This window comes from Lethenteron reissneri, chromosome 21, assembly GCF_015708825.2.
Source record: "Lethenteron reissneri isolate LAM-NWPU_2019-01 chromosome 21, ASM1570882v1, whole genome shotgun sequence".
Taxonomy (NCBI): Eukaryota; Metazoa; Chordata; class Hyperoartia; order Petromyzontiformes; family Petromyzontidae; genus Lethenteron; species Lethenteron reissneri.
The window spans coordinates 1961966-1982025 of record NC_083799.1 but is presented as its reverse complement, the minus strand read 5'-3'; the positions used below and the strand labels follow the sequence as shown (position 1 = coordinate 1982025).

The 20060-nt window shown below is 40.6% G+C and overlaps 1 protein-coding gene across 1 annotated transcript in view; it reads right to left on the bottom strand.

Moving 5' to 3' along the window:
• Nucleotides 1–19838, bottom strand: part of LOC133345023 (cubilin-like) — a 40534-nt gene extending 20696 nt beyond the window's left edge. Inside the window, exons 1-11 of the mRNA XM_061555387.1 lie at nucleotides 19701–19838; nucleotides 16500–16665; nucleotides 15853–16046; nucleotides 15149–15296; nucleotides 12146–12366; nucleotides 9796–9940; nucleotides 7584–7753; nucleotides 6269–6385; nucleotides 3939–4240; nucleotides 2718–2808; nucleotides 1431–1572 (exon numbers count right to left, since the gene is read on the bottom strand). Coding sequence (XP_061411371.1) covers nucleotides 1431–1572; nucleotides 2718–2808; nucleotides 3939–4240; nucleotides 6269–6385; nucleotides 7584–7753; nucleotides 9796–9940; nucleotides 12146–12366; nucleotides 15149–15296; nucleotides 15853–16046; nucleotides 16500–16665; nucleotides 19701–19743 — 1739 coding nt within the window. The 5' untranslated portion in view covers nucleotides 19744–19838. The remainder of the gene's footprint in view (nucleotides 1–1430; nucleotides 1573–2717; nucleotides 2809–3938; nucleotides 4241–6268; nucleotides 6386–7583; nucleotides 7754–9795; nucleotides 9941–12145; nucleotides 12367–15148; nucleotides 15297–15852; nucleotides 16047–16499; nucleotides 16666–19700) is intronic.
• Nucleotides 19839–20060: the final 222 nt, after the last annotated feature.

Genomic DNA, 20060 nt, shown 5'->3' with positions numbered 1-20060 from the left:
CTCATCGGTTTCGACTCGGGCCAATGAGGAGACGGGCGATGTTTCATTCCCAAAATGGAACTGGGGGAGGGTGGCTCCATTCATAAAATGGAAGCCTTTAAAAGATAAAAGCGGATCTTTTTGCCTCGTGTTTCTTTCAACATTCCCAGCCTTAAGGTGATTCAGTTTGTCCAAAAAAGCAAATGTATTCCTTGTAAAAGATAAAACAAATAAATGCATTTCTAGGTTAACATGAAGCATATAAATAACCCCCCCCCCCTCCCCCAATAAAAAAATACTTTACGGAGTATTATATGACAATGCATATTACAGGTAGAAACAACAGGTTCCACACTGCCCACCAGGGATCATTTGTCTGTCTGTCTGTCGTGCATATTTGTCTGTCGTGCACGAATGCGCTGTCCAACCAAGTTCCTACCTGCTCACTCCGAAGGAACGTGTTACGTCACTGACAAACCACAATCCACTCCGCCTCAAATAAATATTGCTTAAAGTGAGTGTTGGAACCACAACATTCTACACTTGAGGGCTTGGCCACTCACAGGAGTGCAGAATGGGTGTGGCGACCTATTCTGCGCTATTCATATGGTACTTTCTGATGTGTGGTACACGGAAAACATTGCTGAGAACTCGCCAACAAATGGTTTCACACACAAATTTAGGAGGGTGATGATGCTTCTGTTGCTGTTTAACACACAGGCTTTTGCGACCAACATTATTAATAATATTAGTTTTTGGGTTAGATCGCGTAAATACGTGTCGTAAACACGCCACCATCCGACACAGCCAAATTTGTAAGGTTTGTCACGTAAACAAAGCGTGCCAATGTTTTACTACTTCAGAGAGTAAACCCACGACATTTACAATTTGAGTACGTTTCACTGGTGATTACAACCGGTTTCATCAGGCAATTTGCCAGTCGGGTGGTGGTAGGTTAACGACAATTATATTTAGAGGTGACAGTACCCAAACTTTACTCCCAACACACAACCTTTCATTCTTCTCTAATTAAAACATGAATGCCTGCCAAGCATGTGTGGTACAGTATGAGATTGCCTTATATAATTCTTTTATTTATTTATATTTACTTGCTTACCCTTTTCTCTATTTTGCACTCCAATTGGTTTTATTTATTGTTTGCTGTTGTAACTTGCTGACCCCGTGCCCATACATTTTACAATGTAAAAGTCATGCAATCAGGCGAAAGATGCCGTTTGATGACTGCAGCGTAAAAGAGAAAAGTCATAAGGCAGTAATGCTGGCAGACACCAAGTTTTAATTATGGAACTAAATGCAAATAATTTTAAAGACAGCATTTGCCCCTTTCATTTGCATTTGAAAACATGTTTATTTAATTAAGATGTGAATTGCATGATGTGGAAAAATATACATCAAATGCAGAAGAATGTTGATCACACTGTATAACTCACCCTTCCGTGTTCAGTTTCAATTTTATGATCTTCCCGAGAGGTGCAGTTATTTCCCAAAAGCAGGAAGCGTCACTGTTCTGAGGAGCCAATTCATACTTAATGGTACCATTCGCACCCTCGAGAGCAAACACGCACAATTCCGCTGAAAAGAAAGTAATGATTTCAAAAATATATAATTCAGCTCATCATAAACACACACAAATACCTTTCTTATAGTTATACATTTGTAATATCAACATGAAATGCCAAGTGAAGCTAGCATATATCATAAAATAAACAGAACGATTTCAAACGATATTAGAAAACGTTTTCTGGCTGGATTCCTGGATGGATTCCTGTCTGCCTGGCACGTGGGCAAGTGCGTACACACGCTGGGGATGTCACCACACACACATCTGCGTGATGACGGCACCCGCATTTCACAGCGTTGAGCCGGGTTCGTGCGTGCTGACATCATGCCTCCCCCCACCCACCCTCCACACTACGACCATAATGTATCACCACCCAAAGATTATACTCTCCATGAAAAAAATGTATTTCTGTCTGGCTTTCTGCCTGTATTCATAGCTAGCTGGCTGGCATGTGTGGATCTCGCACAGATACACTTTACTATCGAATACCAAATTTATGGAATGTTATGTGCGAGTTCTTTAATTGTACTCTTAATTATAGACTTCAGTGGTCTTACTTTCAACGGAATTTCTTGAAATAGAAATAGAAAGAGAAGAAAATGGTCCCGATTCAGACTCGATAGCCATTCTGTTATTAATTTATTTAGAATATTATTAGAAGTTATGAATCTATTTTATTCACAAGAAAATCAAGTATTGTTTCAACCACTTTGGTCAATCGGAGGAAGGCCTAATGCTGATTTTAAAATAAACACACAAAACAGAGCTAAGGGTCTAAAAAAAAGACAAACAAATTTACTCAAAAACAATACGAACAACTTTGAATGGCAAGTTCAAGAAGTCATTGCCAACACGATTAATACCACCACAGTTTATCATCGCTGCTGCTAGATTGCGCAACTATTGCACAGTTGACAATACTTCCATGGTCTGTGCTCGCATTATCCAATTACACTGGAATTCAACAATTTGCTCCATTGTATTTCTCTGTGTAAAAAAACGTCTTCAATCGTTTTTCTTCTCCAGAAGACACTACCACCAATCCCCATTTAACATTACGTAATACGCTCTCAACCAATAACAACCCAAACGACAGGACATACATGCCGAGCTTATTGGTAAAAATGTTTATATCACAATCTGAAAAAAACATTACCTGGCGAACTTAGACAGGCGTTTTCCGAAATGTGGACTTTGTCAATCCCAATGAGAGCACCACGGTTGTAGCTGTGTGCTTGAAATGCTACCTGCAATCAGCGTAAACAAATATTAAGCTTTTTACTGCATGTAATATTCCAATCTTAAGGCAAAAATTGCAAATAAACAAGCATTTGCAGTTCCCTTTAAGTTCGGTAGTACATACAGTATACTGTAGTAATACACAGGCATACCTCAATTTATTAATGAGATTATAAATAATGAAATTGTTATAACTTGTTGAACAATGGTTCATCTTTAATTGATCCAAAAATAGCGAGCCAAACCATTTCACACCGTCATTCCTTACAATTTTGATGGTAAAATGAATACTTTCCCTTAAGTTAATGACAGTTCTGCATTCTGAAATTCATGAGTGCCATTTTTTCCACTTTACGTTTCAGTCCACTCACCAAAATGGGACATGGTGGGCGGAGTTAATGGCGGAGCCAAACAATTGCAAAACATGTTAAGTTAATAGCCAGGGAATCTGTGACTGCAAAGTTTGTGAATGACATTAATTTCCTGGGCGAAGTTTGATACCTGCTATCCAGTCAGCATTGTGTGAAATGGGAAGGTCAAATTTACTATATCTCTCATTGCCACAGTTATTAAGGTTTTCTCATAGTAAATGTTGCGTTTTGACACCTCAAAATGTTTAGTCTATTGCATATGACCTTAAATATTGCCTTGACACTTTACCTTGTTTAATGTGTCTGGGAATAATAATAGGGGTTTTTCCCTTTTTTCTGGCAACAAAACTGAAACCTGTTTACAAGGAATCATGTCTGCATTAACCACAATACTTGTGGTCAGAATGCAAACAAAAACATACTCTGATAATATATGCATTGTCTTTGAAACTGATTGATCCACACCAGAGACAGCTTTCTTTTGAGCCTCGTCTCAAACGGTGTTAGACCAGAGGACGCCAAAAGGCGTACAGCTCAAAGACAATGCACTGGGGATGTTTGAACATCATTTCATAAGAAATGAGGGAATGCTGGTATATGGTTGAATAAGCGTGTATTGTTTATTTACTCTCTAAATGTATAGATTGCTTCCCTTATCTAAAAAAAAGTGTTTTACTATCCCAGAGTGACCTGCGTTGATATGCATGGTCTTCATGTCTGTTATGTTTTTCAGATCATTGCATGATCATTATAACATATTATATTACCTGTGTGACATTGGCTGTAATACTAATAGCCACGTCTTGCCATTGTTGTCCATAATGGTCAAGTATATCAAACATCGTGGGCTCCCAGAGCACAGGGATGGGGTTTTCTGAGTCTCCCACAGCACTGCCAATGGCAGACACATCCAAGAGTCTCAGGTTTAAACTGTTGCCAGCCATGTATTTAAAGTGAAGGCAGCGAGTGCTGTTTGATGGAATAATTTGAGGTCCTAATAGGTAACTGCTCATTTCAGGGACATCATCTGGGAGATATGAAGTTCTGATGGCAGCAAAAGGTCCTCCATCTGCACAAGAAAATTAATACAATCATTATTTTGATTAATATTCCCATACAAAGAAGCATTGCATTTACTTACAAGATAAAACAAATACGAGAGAATATGCAGTCAATGACTAGAATTGTAGGGTGCCCATGTCATGATATGACACTGGCAACACAATTAGGATTACATTGGGGGTAAATTACATAGATTTTAGATTTTTTTTATCCCATCTGCTGATTCCATCTTTCTTCATTTGGGTTACCATTTGTGAATTTAAAGTCATCAAACTTCTTGCTGCTTTCATGCTTTAATTGCTGCCAATGACATCTTCTATCATTTTAGTTTTCTCTGGTTATTTTATTTCTCATATAATTGTTTAACAGAGTTCAGTGTATTGGATTACACCCTTTGTTTTGCATCTCTATCTCTTTAATATTAACCTTCCCCAAAACGTATTTGATTTTTCAGACTGTGCTAGATAATGGATTAAATAAAGTGGTGAAATTAATTTCATGAATTGTTCCTCTCGGCATTTCAATCTGTTTTGTTTTTGTTTAGCCTAAAATATGATTACTGTTGGTCTATATTTTTGATACTATAGTAGACTCTTGATTATCCACGCGAATGACGGGGAGGACGGCCACAGATTATAAAAAATCGCGGATAATCCAAAAATAATGAAAACTCTACCCACTGTTGTAAAAATATGCAACTGCTGTACTGTAGAGGTGATCACGTGGATTTCGGATTAACCAGAGCAGATATTTGTTCGGTTTAAGCACGTGACTTGTAATAAACATTTCCTAGAATAACAATGTATATCTGTTTTTTAGATTATAAATTTGTGCTTACTGTAAAATCCATGAGTTATAAATTTACGTCAAAATCTCAGGTGGGCGGTTAATCCGCAAATTGGATAAACCGCACGTGGATAATAGAAAGTCTACTTATCTTACATTTTTATTTTTATTAGCTTCACCCTCTCTTTGACTATGTTGGCATGTAACTTGCATTGCATCAGTCTGTGGCCACTTCCTGTGTTCAATTTGTTAAGGTCAGGAACATCTCTGACAGTCTGCAGTTTGTTTGATAAAATCAAGTCAACCCTTTCTTAATTTGACCGTTTGGGCTTCTCCACATACAATTTTATTGTAAATTAATTATTTGTGTTTTTTCCCGGCTATGACCTCTCACATTTCTCATCTCTGCAACTTTTCACTACTTTTTCACTAAATTCACCGATACAAGTGGAGTGGTTTAACACGCGCCAAGGGGGGTAATTGTACACACGTGCGGGTTGGGAACAGTGGGGTCGAATCGGGACATGCTGCTGTTGTCGGGGGCCAACGAGTGAGTCGGAGACGGCCCGTTAGGCAATTATGGATGTAGGGCAGTGATTGGCCGGTTGTTGTTGTTGGGTACAAGGTGGCGCCTCCAAGTCTGAGAATAGAGACAGGTGGCAGCGGGGGCGGGGGGGCAACTAATTAATTGGAAATTAATAAGGACGGGGATAAATAGAGGGGCGTCAGATAGAGAAGGGGAGTTGAGTTGGGGGTTGGAGTGGAGTTGAGTGGAGTTGTGCCTGGGAGCTGGACGGAGACGGTCGGAGCAGAGGAGAAGAAAAAGAAGAGTATAGAGTAGCAGTGGAGTGGAAGAAGCGTATAGAGTAGCAGTGCAGTAGAAGAAGAGTATAGGGTAGTAGCAGAGACGGAGAAACCGTGAGAGCGGCTGGAGTGAGACGGAGAAGCCACGAGAGAGCGGCTGGAGTGAGACGGAGAAGCCACGAGAGAGCGGCTGGAGTGAGACGGAGAAGCCACGAGAGAGCGGCTGCAGTGTGATAGAGAAACCGAGAGGTGGAGTCGGGAGAGACGGGGAGAGAGGAGGATCGGGCTGAGCGAGGCCGGCGGAGTGCGGCGAGCGAGCGGAGATCGCGCTGGAGAATGGTGGCAAAATGTGCTGTGTTGGTAAAATAAAAGGACGACAGAAAAGCAAGAAGTTGTCCGTGTGAAGTTCAGCACTACACAAGTATTAGGTGATCTGTCTACTTACCCGAAGAAGGATTGTAGTAGTTGGTGTTGTACAAGTCCCAATTAATTACATCTCCAGATGAGGGTGTCCATCCACAAAAGTTTCCATTGAAATCACAGTCAAATGAATCGTCTTTAACTAAAAGGAGTGGAGAACCAAATGTCATTGTAAAAACAAACATGCTCTTAATGCACAATATAACGTGGAATTTTGTCAAGGTCACGTTAACAAGATCCTATATAAAGAATGTGTAAAGAAATCAAACATAATTCAGGTTTGAACCATTAATCATAAACAACACTGGTTAAAATCGATTTTTTTAAAGGCAACACAATACACATTTTTTGCCAAAGTAATTAAATAATGTATTGATCCCATTTCAACTCGCGTAATATAATATGACAATATTTTATTCTGAAATAATTGTGACAAAGATACGGACCAATTGCCCATATCTTATAGACAGTAATATTGCCTTTGAATAGGAATGCTCTGAAAAAGCATTAGAATGACAGCTAGTTTATATTCATATCCATAGTCCCAGTCTTTTACTCCCAGCTTTACACACTACCATCACTAAGAAATTTGACTAAGGCCTGCTTACTCCCATCACTTGGAAATTTGCTGTGCATTGTTTCGAGCGTGCAAGCTTAGTTCCCCCAGCAGCTCCAATTTACTCCCCTGCAGCATAACAAAGGATGTCATTAATCGGCTTAACTTAGCTTTCTTATCAACCAGCTCAACTTCCGTCCCCTGCATCATAAAGCTTTAGTTTGAACTCCATGCACACCTCCCAGCCCACACCCCGCCCCCACACTCACCCCCCCTCCCCGCAGCTATATAATCCCTCATCACAGCCATATCTTAGGCATACTTAAGCGGTTGTTCTTTCGCTGTGTTTGTCTGCAGGACTAACAAACCCGAACACCCCCCACGCAGTTATTTACACAGTTGTTTGAGTTTATAAGGACCGGGCCTCAGAGGTTGTTCTAGCTCAGGAGTAGGCAACCAAAATATCAACGAGAGACAATGTTTTTAGAATTCGGTAAAAAACGTTCAAGAGCCACAATTCACGTGAATACGAGACGGTCCTTGATAAACGAAACAGTCCTTAATGCAGACATAATTCCTAGTAAAAAGCTTTCAGTTTTGTTGCCAGAAAAAAGGGGAAAACCCTATTCTTATATTTTGGTACTGGCAAAGGAGGTCCCATGATCTAGATGCACATATTTTGACTGTAATGTGAGCACCCTCCCATGTCACACTCTTACCTCCTAAATATGACATTATTCCTGTAATAAGAGATATATAGCCCCAGTCCCTATGTTATCCATACCTACAGCATTGTAGTCAGCTGAGATATAGATTCCATAGAAGGAGATAAGCATGCTGTTTCCAGTTGATGCGATAAAAGAAGATGTCTGCTGCCCCCAGTAATATTTTTGTGCAATAATTGATTGCAGTTCAGACTCCCCATCGTAGACCACCAGGTTGCTGTAACTTTGGCTGAAAAAGAACGTTAACTTAATTAGTATTGACAGTTATTATTAAAATATGCATATATATTTATGGCACAGTATGGATATCATTGTCATCTTGAGGAACATTATTGATAAAACGTAACCATTTTGTTGAAATGAGAACATTTCACAATGAAGATCTCATTTCTGCTGCTGTTGCTTTTCTCATTTTTATGACAGTATTCTTTTCGATGTTTTATATATGTAATTTTAACTCTTTGGTGTGATGGATGTTATTTAAATTAAGTGTATTCGTTGTAATACGGTAATACTAGTTATACTAATAATACAAATTAGTAAATATAAAATGGGTATTTCATTCCAATGTGTTTATGTCTTTGGTCTGTTCCAACCTTAACAGGTGCTTGCTAACAATACTTGTCCCAACAGCCTATGCAGGCTCTATGGGGGACCTTCATCATTCTTTTGCCACCTCCCCTTTGGCTAATTACTAGCGAAAAACATAACTCCTCTTATCTGCTGCCAAATTATACGTGACTCCTATCATTCACACCAGCTTCAAGGTTAGTGAAAATTTATATTATCCGTGGGCCCAATTCTTCCTATTATCCGTGATTATCTGGAATTTTTGTCGAAAAATGTAGCAAAACAGCATTGTATTATCTGCTGATTTTCATTGGTAAGAGCAGTCATGTACTAAATACATTCGACTATCTGTGGTTTATTCACTTTTTTCAGTAAAATGTGCTTTGATCAAAGCATTAGGGTGTGAGGTGTACTCAAATATTTGCTACGAAAGCATACGTCCTTTGGTTGCTGAGCATATTACAGATCAGCCACAGCATTTGGGCACATATAGTAGGTTTCTAGTCAGCTTCAGTATTAGATCTTGGTTTCAAACTAACTGTATTAATGCAACCATTGCACAACTTCAGCCAGTGAAAATTTTTGAATGCACGTTTGTGTAAGTATGTACCACAAAAAACATCGGGAAAATGGCCCCTCCCCAACATCAACAGGTGGAAGTGTTATTTGCAAAGGGGCGTTACTGCAATTGGAATTGCGGATATTTTCATAAACATAATCTAAATGGGAATGTTATACTTTTCTCTCCTTAAGATTTATCTTCTTCCCCTTATCGTCACATTTGTTAGTTTTTGTTAGTTTGATAATTTTTGAGCATTAAAATATGCAGAGCAACCATTTTGACGTAAGTAAATGTTATCAGCTAGTTGAGAAAATGATATCAACAGCACAAATGCTCAAACCAGAGGCGATGGCTTTCACAAACCACAACGGCTACAGCAACACCAAAAATTCCCCAGGGTGGCAAAAGTAATGGTCTTAATAAATATCTATCAAATCTTATATGATTTCACCCTCTGCCCTTTATAGTTTTAGTAGATTTAACTCAATTTTTTGTTGGCAGTTGCAGATTAACCATGTAGGTTAACTTGTCAGGCATATGTGACTCAGTAGAAATGTGACTGCAAACTTTTCAACAAAAATAGATTACTTTATGAAGCAATACAATTTATGACACAAATTCTATGTTTGCAGCAACATTCTGGTTTTACCAGCTGTCTAATTTTGCAACATTGCAAAATCAAAGTTTGTCAAGATCTCAAACAATATGAGATTGTGGCAGTAACAATTTCACACTTTGTTAAGTTTAAAATGAATTGTCCATCCCTTATCTGGCTATTGCCTATCTCATCTGTAATGTTTTATACGGTCAATTGTATCTGTTCTATCTCGTTGTACTTTCCTGTCTGTATTGTAGATCTCATTTACACCGTCTAGGCTCATTCTGACCATTAGTTTAAATGTAACATCTTCATATCATTGTCGTAAATTGAAAATAATATAAGCTAACGTACCTCATGGGCATAATAACATATTTTCATTGCTGAATGGTTTCATGTGTAATGATTTAGTCAGAAGACATACGTAAACAACCTTTCACTGAAAATATCCATTGTATGCTAAAAATAATGTTAAAACCCCCATAATACTTAAAGTTATAACCTCTTAACAGTTAGAGTTTTTAGAGACCCCACCTCTCACCTGGACATAGAAACGTTGATTTGGACAGTACTCCCTTCTGGAACTTTAATTATCCAAATGCAACTCTGCGCATTATAGCCACTGTAGCTGAGGTTTCCATGTGAGCTTTCCAGGATTCCTCCGCAGATAGCATTGGGTGAGTCCGCTTTAAACACATGTACACAAATAGACATACATGGTTATCACATACAAGCCACATAGTACCAATGTATAGAACATACTTTTATGAAATTGTTGTACCCTTGTTGATTTTTTAAAAGTTACTTATACAAATTTATTGTTAGAAAAATCCTTCAAGTGGAATATTTTATTTTCAAGGGTGTCAAGGGCATCAACTGTCACATATATAGGACACATATACAGTAATGACATGTAAACAAACATTGAAGTGTATAACATATACAGCATGCAATTATCCAATGAACATTACACCCATCCAAACACGTATATAAATACACCAAAACCTTGCCAATTGCGAGGGAAGGGGGGTTACGTTCTTGAAAATAGACTCAATCGGCAAATCCGCGATCCATAAACCTAAAGGCAAATGGGAAAACGAGGGTTTGGTTCCCGGTTCGAAATACGATACCAGTCCTTTTGTTTTATGTTACCCTACATGAACCCAAACATGTAACGAGAAGTATGTTATTCACTCACGTGTTAAATATAATTTGTACATACTCTTTGGTTCTTTCGGTGAAGTCACGTATATACCTACGTGACTTTACCGAAAGAACTAAAGAGTATGGATTCCTGCAGTCACGAAAGCTTCAAATCATAATTTGTACAGTAAATGTATAAAAGGAAAAATAAATGGAGTGTACAGTACATGTATACGTAAACCTGAAAATAAAGACAAGTTTAATGACATGTACAGTTAAAAAAAGAACAAACTACGAGCCCGTTCCCGCACATTATACCACAATAAAAATCAATATAAAAAAAACTAACTAAAAATGTTTTACACGATTAATGATGATTATGTGTAGTGTCATAGCGCCGGCTGGTGACCAGCAGCAGCAACTGTGGTGGACGAGCAGTAAACACGCCGGTGAGCATATACACGGGTGTGTCAGCAGGGCTGAGGAACTGGGGCAAGGGTAATGGAGGGCCCCATCTGGAAGCCCCTGGAACCTGCTAGTGGGTTCGAGAAAGGAGGCACGGCCACGGCAGAGCCAGGCCGCGCTGGGAGCATAAAAGGGGCCAAGAGCGGGAGCTCGAGGCTGCCGGTTTTGGGATTGGATCGTCTCGTCGTTGCTGTCATCTTGTCGCCATCGTCGCTGCCGTCTTCACTCGATATTGCACTGCTAGATAGCTGTTGGCTGTCTCCGTCAGTGCCGTCGGTGTTAGACGGTTAGTGTTGTGTATAGGTTAGCGACTGTAGAGTGTGCAGGTGAGATAGTGTGTTTAATAAAGAAGGTGCCTCTACAAATCTCGTCTCTAAACTCACTGACATTACATGTGTATTCATCCGCAGCAGCATCATTGCGAGCAAAGTGCAGTTATAGTACATGTCTAGTACTGCCTTACGATGTGTATACTGTACAAGGAATATCGTGGTCAAACACGCGAATGGTCAGCCACAGGGGCGCGATCGGCGAACCGTACCTCAATAGATGATGTGCGAATGGTCCAATCTGTGTTGGGAAAACTCGCAATGGGCAAGGTTTTTTGTGTATATAAATAACTCAGTGTCGCACACCACAGGTTTATGTAGAATGCTCTTCTAGCTATAACAGTTGCCAATGTTGTGCAAGTATATTTTTTATGAGTGGTTTATATAATTTGAGACTGGCGGCATACTTTAGTCTGTCTGAAAAATCCTTCCATGTTGAAACAGTTCTGTGTCCATGTGTTTGGTACTCTAGGGACGATTAAATTGTTATAGTAACTGAAGAGCATAGTTATTGTTGAAGTAAAAGGATAGTAGGAGGGGGGCAAAAAATCCTTGGGAAAAAATTGCGGCTCTGGTGATGTAAGAGGTAGCCTAGCACTTTCCGAGCTCCCAAAGATGTGGTTGCCCACCTAAGGGACAACCCTTAGAGGGACAACCCGGAGCGCCAGACACTTTGCCCTTGCTCGATGGAGAATAGCCAGGCGACATGGTAAATAAAATGAGCAACACTTTGTAATACATCAACGATGTTAAGGGTATGGAGAAATTAGACCATACGATGGTCCGATTAGCACGGTTGTCTATGTATGGTGCGAAAAAGGTCAACATACATACGAGTTGGAATTTCTACCAGAAACAGAGATGAGTGCCACTATCATTCAAGTAATGGGACACGACAACTAACACTGCCTCTACACAATATGTTTGGTGCGACAAGCGTGGTGATTTTCTTACCGAAGTACGACAATGAAATGTAAAATCCCCTGCCGGTCCCGATGCCATCAGAGGAGAACTGCAAGCTTAGATTGCCAGTGGATTGAAAAGACTGGCGGGGCAGATACCCACAGAGGCGCACTAGCAGTGAGCTGTCGCCCTCAGATTCATCCATAACAGTAAGGCCATCGTATTTGCACCTTCTGCTGGAGCTGCGAGTGTTTCCTGGCTGATCAAGAACCCTGTGAGACACAAGCAAGTATCGATCCACCGTCTGAATAAGAAAGCCTCAAGGCTTGATAAATAGGCACAATCACAAATATATAACAGCTTCTGAAAGTAAAAAAATTCACACGTACATATTAATACAAACGATATCTCAAACCTTGTTAATCCATTCCTGAATGAAGGCCTCCCCATGCCATGTCAATCGTGAGGGGTTTTTATACACATGTAATCACTAATATTGGCGACAAACTGGAAATTGTATTTCAAAGCAGGAGATGTATGGTTTACAAGTAACTAAAAATAAGTCCTCTATTTATGTTGTTTCACGATAACGTCGCCAACGAATTAGGGAATATAATTTTATTTGAAATGCAATTATTCACTAAAACGTTTTGAACAATTTTAAGAACACAGTAGTTGGGCCACGGTGCACTCAAGCTTCTTAGCGTACATGGCAAGGCAATGTTCAATAATTCTTCCCAGGACCTTTCCTGGCACACTGAGGAGACAATTACTGTTATCCCCTTCTTAATAAAGGGGGACCTACAAGGGTATCAATCCAATGCTGCAGAACCCATCCTGTGGTCTAGGCAGATGTAATAACATAGAGGCAGTCTACACACAGTCACCACCCTCCTTGAACGGATCACTTGGAAGGTAATCTCTGCCTGGCACGTTGCCTGGTCTCAGGCTTTGGATCATGTTTTACATTTCCTTAGCAGGTGACACATCTGTTTGCAAAACAATCTCTTTGCACAGGAACTCAATTCTCTCTTGATACTGAAATATTGGACCACCAGCGCTCAAGCGAGCCTGACCTGGTGTGTGTACTCTTAGGTTTTTTCGGTAAAGTCACGTAGGTAAAAATAATAATAAAATAAAATAAAAATAAATGAAAATTATTTAATTAAATCACGACGTTTCGGAGGCAACACAAGTCTCCGTCTTCAGGTGGGACCGTCACAGCCAAATTTACTGTATCAACTGGTGTGTGTATATGTACACACGTGTTTGTGTATGCACACACATACATGTGCACTCGTGTGCGTGTGTGCACTCGTGTGTGTCAGAAGCAGTAGTGTAGCGGTTAGCGAGCTGTGCTACAAACCCGGCGACCCGAGTTCGATTCCTGCTGATGGCCACCAACACTGGTGACGATTATCTGAACCGGTCCTGGGCAACCCATAGGTCGACTCAGCCTCAAATTAGTAACTGGTGCAGTGTGTAAATATCGCCACAGGGGAGACAAAGGCGGCCGGGAGTGGTTCTGGCCACCCACCCCCTCGTGTGCCGTGCCGGCTTTCATACGTGTTAATCGCTAATAGCACTTGCCCCAACCGTGTTACAGGCTATACGGGAGATCTTTGTATTTGTGTATGTACACTTGTGTGTGTGTATGTACACACATGTCACTATTTTTCAGGCTCAGCAATCCAAGCAGAGCTAACCCTACCTTGTCAAATGCTGTTATCATAGAAATTCTCAGCAAAACTGCAAACCTGTTCTTAACGGGCCAGAGGTCAGGTCACCACTTTCCTGGTAAGAGGTGTGGTGTAGCAAGTCACTTTTTTGATGGAATTATTTTTTGTGAGCACAAATCATACTCGGGTGACCAGTCCACCAAGTTTGTAGCGCAATTCGATAAACACTGCATTACTGCTCCACAACACACCACAGACAAAGATCCCCACTATAGCCTTTAACAGACTGTTGAGGCAAGTGCTGTTAGCAAGCACCAATGAAGGCCGGCATGCACACAAGGGAGTGGATGGCAAGAACGATGCTTGGCCATCTTTGTCTCCGCAGTGCTGATGTGAACACATCATACCAGGTACCCATTTAAGGCTGAGTCAACCTAGACACATACCCAATCTATATGTATAAAAGTCTAAAATTGTGGCGGGGTTTGTGGGTTTGTGTGTGGTCGCGCGCTTGGCTCTCCAACGGTGGGGTTCACGTAAAAAATTGCCAGGCACCACGCTGTAAGCCCCGCGGTGAGCAAGTGCTATTCCTTTTTCACATCTGTCAACTTTTAATTAGTTTAATTAGCGTTTTTGTGCGCTTCCCTTTTATGTATTTATGACGCATGCACGACCATACCAACTCACGCACCTTTGGTGGGGGGGGGGGGGCATGCCAAGTCGCACGCCTTCGGTGGGAGTGAGGGGGACATTTTCTTTCCCGTTAAAAATGCTAAAAAAATACACTGAATGCTTAGGTAAATTCTTCACTGTGTGACGTCCCCCCCACCCCGATGCGTGCAGTTACTATTATGTACAGTCGCTAGATGCTACCACTATAGTCCTTAGATATTACTGCAGATCGGCGGGGGAGATCGTGGCTGCGGGGTGGGTAGGGGTAGCAGCCCAGTCCCAGCCTGCCAAGGTGCCACCTCGGCCGGCTGAACAATCTCGGCGAGGCCGGAGGCTCTGCACGGGACTAGGCCTCACCACGCCACTCTGTCAGGTGAGTACTTTGTGCTATACAGTCAATAAATACTGCTATAGAGTCAGCATGTACTACTGTAGTGATAGCAGGTACCACCACAGTCGGTATTCACTGCTATAATTATAGCAGGTACCACCACAGTCAGTACGCACTGCTGTTAGATTTTTAAGAGTAGCAGGAACGCTAGTATTACATAAAAGACAAAATACCCCTGTGAGCTTTTAACAGACATCCAGCAGTGATTAGACAATACCTGGTGATGGCATTAAAAGGTACAATTATGCAAAAATGGTTATTCAAGTATTAGAAATGTTTGTACATGTCTAAAAATTCAAGTGCAATACTCACTGAAAATCATTAATGTAGAGCTGAATTTTGTATCCAGGTGGGGCATATGCTTCCCAGGTGCAGCTGGCATTGTTGCTGTAGTTGTTTGGATAGTTTGGAGATGTCACAATCTGATTAGCGCTGAGCCTCCCACCACACCCAGAAGAAGCTGTGTAAGGCATGTGCAAATTTATACCAATCAATACAGAAATTGTTACTACAATATATATTTAACAGAAATTAGTTTGTTGTAAAATATTTACAATATCACTTTTTGAAGTCTATTCGATAGGGCCTACCACTATATGGTTAATAGGCCTTCAGGTTCAATAGTATGCTATTAAAATAAAAAAAAATACCGATATCACATTACAGCATTCCTATGTTACAACCTGATTCTTAATGGAATGTTAGCTCCACAGTTTTCTCATTAACTCTTGGCTGTAATCTCCAGGAATGAACTGTTGTGAATTAATCAAACTTTTTTTTGCTTTAATGTAAAATGGCACCAGTTGTATTACATTTACTACTAGAAAATATTAATTATCTTAAGCATAACAGAGCAATATAGTACTATATTATTCATGTTGTCTTTCCGCCAGTTGGCTATGTATAGTGCGAAAGCAGTTCAACATACATCTTTGAACTTTAACACGTTAAATATTTTCTCTATGATTTACAATAAAATATTTTTTTAATTAATAAGTTAGATGGTACATTCTCACCGGGGGACGCAAAGAATGACACGGAGATATAAGAGTATGAGCTGGAAAGATGCTTGTAGTATAGTGACAGGGAGGAGTTTGTTGAAATGAAGTTTGTGGTAGATCTGCAGGAGTAGGTGCCCAGGATTGGTGCCTGGTCGTTCGCTCCATCATACACAACCACCATGGTGTCATTTCCCTCGCAGTAGGAATAGCTGAGGACAACAATACAAAAAAGGAATTAGATGTCATGGACTCTCCATTTACACAACAGCCTGAGTATTGCTGTGTCTCCGTCTTAATTATTAACCACTGTACTAAATCAAAATGGCTTAGTATAAATAATTGCATGTGTCCCGTGGAGCCCCTCGAGGTGGCCTGATCTAAGTGTATCTCGTGTGATGCTTGGGGTCACGGTTTCAAGCTTGCGACACAATGAGGTGAAGGAGGGCCGCTCATGTTGCACACTAACTAGTCTAGGTTGCCCATCACTGAGCTAGGTGGATTGTAACATTATTAGACCTTGAAAAACGGCTATGTTGTGGGGAGGCCTTCAACCAGCAGTGGATAAATATTGGCTGATGATAACAGGGGTACATTCCATCATCGATATAACTATAGTATACATTATTTCACATATCCTGCCTATCTTAGTCTGATTTACTTACGAGTTACTCATGTAAAGGCTGACCACCTCATCGTCTTCCACAACAAATGTATGCAGGCAGTTTTGGGACAGGTAAATCCTACTCCCACTTCCACGGAAGGAGTATCTGCAGGAGTCGGCGCTGTAGAACTCCGATCCTGGCTCCAACCAAATGCATTCTCCACCAGCTGAAATACATCCACAAAGCCCATTTCAATGTGGTTCTCATAGTAATCTTATGAAGAAAGTTTGATAGCTGTACATTATGTGTGACATGATCGCTGAAGATATGGTTGCTAGGCTATTCTCTTCCTACTTTTTTTTCAACAAGTTGTTTTGTATGTACGTTGAACGTCTAATCGGAGATACGAGATATGATTGAGAATGTTAGACATTTGTAGAGCTGTCTAAATAAATTCTGGTTTTGAGCAGCACCGCATGGATGGGATTGGTGTATTGTGTGAAAAAGTTGCTACTGAAAACACTGAAAAAATAACACTGCAAAGAGACAACTTGGACCAGGAATTGCACACAATGCACATCACCCCAATCTATGCAGTGCTGTTCAATGCCAGGAATTATTTTGACAGCTGTACATGTTTTGTTAAAATAGGACAAAAGCTGAAACTGAAGACACTGTGTAAATAAATTATGTGCCCGGTTGTACGTGCGTTCTCTACGAGCCCTGCGTGAGAAGGGTGCTTAGCGGTGGTGTTTACATTGTGCTTTCACCCTTCGAGTCATTTTTGGCAAAACATATTTTCACGTTTACAGATTAGCATGGTTGGCTGCATACGGTGCGAAAGAAGTGCAGCATAACACATACATACATACATGAACCTTGTTATCACAGTGCATTTAGTGGAAGATTCGTTCAAAGTAAATTCAATTTTAAAGCCGTGTAAACTGAATTAAACTAAACTTTTATTTTACAATGTATGGCCCACTGAGATATGTTGCTCTTTTTCAGAAGCGGCCTGGCCACAAATGATAGCTCAACAAAGTGGCTTGTCATCGTGTAGAAATGTATAGCAGTCAAATACTCTAAACGTATGTTAATTCTAAATATGGAGAAAAAAACCGGAGGACCCGGAGAAAAATCCAGTTTTCCCATAGGGTGCAATGAGTACCCTTGCGGCCATTGGTCCATCATTTATGTGAATATCCTCAGTGATTGTACCTTTTTGCTCAATTTTAGGTATTATTTCTTCATTACAAATGTGACAGCAATCCGTTGGGTGTTCTTTATTACCTGATTGTCGATCTTGGTAATGACGTTCATGAGTCCTTTTGAAGACGGAATTAAAACACTGTTGCGTCTATTCAAATATTCCGTTTTTGACAATAAGCGTACATTTATGTAAGTATATTATTAAATAAAAGCACCATCTTTATCAAATATTTATTATGACAAAAAATCTATTCCATGTCACATTTGTCACGGAAATGGTGAATTTGAAGTCCATGACGTTTAGAAACACATTTGATTGTGCATTTAGTTTCAGGTGGGGTATCACCCCACCTCATTTTCTTTTGTGATCTTGCCATCAATTTTAAGCCTTTCACACCCAGTGAACGACAGCCTTCCACCTCTGCATCACGACGGTAACTCAAATTGCACTGTACAGTGGTGATTTTTAAGCATTATTAAAATATACAAATTAAATTGTAAACATTTAGTTAAGTACTCTTTGGTCCTTTCGGTAAAGTCACGTGGGTATAAATAAAATAAATCACGATGTTTCAGGCGCAACACAAAAAGCATGGTCTTCCTCTGCAGTCTGCCTCAGCAGCAGACCATGTTTTTTTTGTGTTGCGCCCGAAACGTCGTGATTTATTTTATTTATACCTACGTGACTTTACCGAAAGAACCAAAGAGTATGGATTCCTGCAGTCACAAAAGCTTCAAATCAAGATATAGTTAAGTGTTTATTAAACATCCACGGTGTCAATGGCTAAGTGATAAGGTAATCATAATAAAGTACATTTTAAATTATTTAAATACTTTCTCAATGCTGAAAATGTTTTAACCAGAAAGGGTCTCTCGTCCTTTTATGCTGTTCAAATGTAAATATAATTTGCTGCGTTTATTTTTTTTTATTGAGTTTCATCTGTAAATGTGGCCATCTCGACATTTCGTCCCCATTAGGACTCCCGTCATGAATTTTCGCTGCTACCATGTGCCTCAGGACCTACCTTTATACTATGTAGACCCTTTTACCACTTGCGAACTGCAAGCACAAGCAAACCTGTTTGATTCCCTGGTCTCCAGACTCACCGAGAAAATGTATTCAGGAGAGTCCTGCAAAGTTGTTGCAGAAGTGGCCAATGTTGCTATGTCTAAACCCATTTGACTCATTTTTCAGCATTGGGATGTTTGGCCAATACCAATTGCATTGTATGTTATTTTAGTTATGGGAGGAAACCAGATAACCTGGAGGAAACCCGTGCAGAACAGGTGGGTAAACATACACACTCCACACGGAAAGGCACCCAAGTAAAAAATCAAATCCAGGCCATTATTAGGGGCCATCCATTTAGTACGTACGCAAAAATCTGTTAAAACCTGCCCCCCCCCCCTGTACGCACGCGTACTTTTTGACAACCCCCCCTCCCACCTGTGTACGTTCGCTTGACGCCCCCCCCCCTCGAATCCTATCGAACGGCCGATATTTAATTCACGCAGAAACGATCAAGGATTAATAATATTAACGTGTTTAAACAAACAGATAGTCCACCGCCGGCTGCATTATCGAGGCTTCACCCCCCCCCCCCCGTTTCCTATGCGTACGCACATTGTCAGTAACCCCCCCCCCCCATACGCAAGCGTTTGCATTTGGGTTAACCGCTACCCCCTCCATGCGTACGTACTAAATGGATGGCCCCTTACTGTGAGGCACAAGTGTGACCCACTGCGCCTCTATGCCGCCCACGTCGGTATGAGGAACTCCCCATGCCCTGCTTATCATGGGGGTTGTTTTACCATACTTCACCATGCTTTTTCCATGTAGATTGGTGAATGCAAGGACCATCGCCATGTGGCCTTAATAATAGAGTACAATGAAATTTGCACTGCCCTCTGCTGCTCACCACGTAGCCCGCAGCCTACAACAACCAGTGCACGATGGTTGCCCACCTAATCATCGAGACCCAAGCCTGCTTAGCTTCTAGAGATCTGATATTGGATGCATGCTGGGTGATTTGTTGAATGCATGAAGCTTACCAGTGAAGAGGTAGAGCAACAGAACGCCACTGAGAAGTTTCATGATGCTGCCCTGTGTCCTTGCTCAAGTGGTTAATGCAGCTTGTGAGTGCTAATTTATACGGAACAAAAATGGGTGGGGCCGAGCATGTCTCTCATATCTGCAATCTTTCGCAAAGTCATCTTTCCTTAGTGTTTTATGTACTAAACAGTTTTAGAAATGTCAGCTTTCAATCATGGTAACCCCTCCTGCATGCCATGCAAGTCAAATAATGTTATTCAACCAACGGCATTCTATTCTTACTCCCGGCAGTATGTTTAGGAGCAAAATGACAATGTCAAGGTATGCTAGCCATGAAATGGCTTCAGGAGAGAATGTGT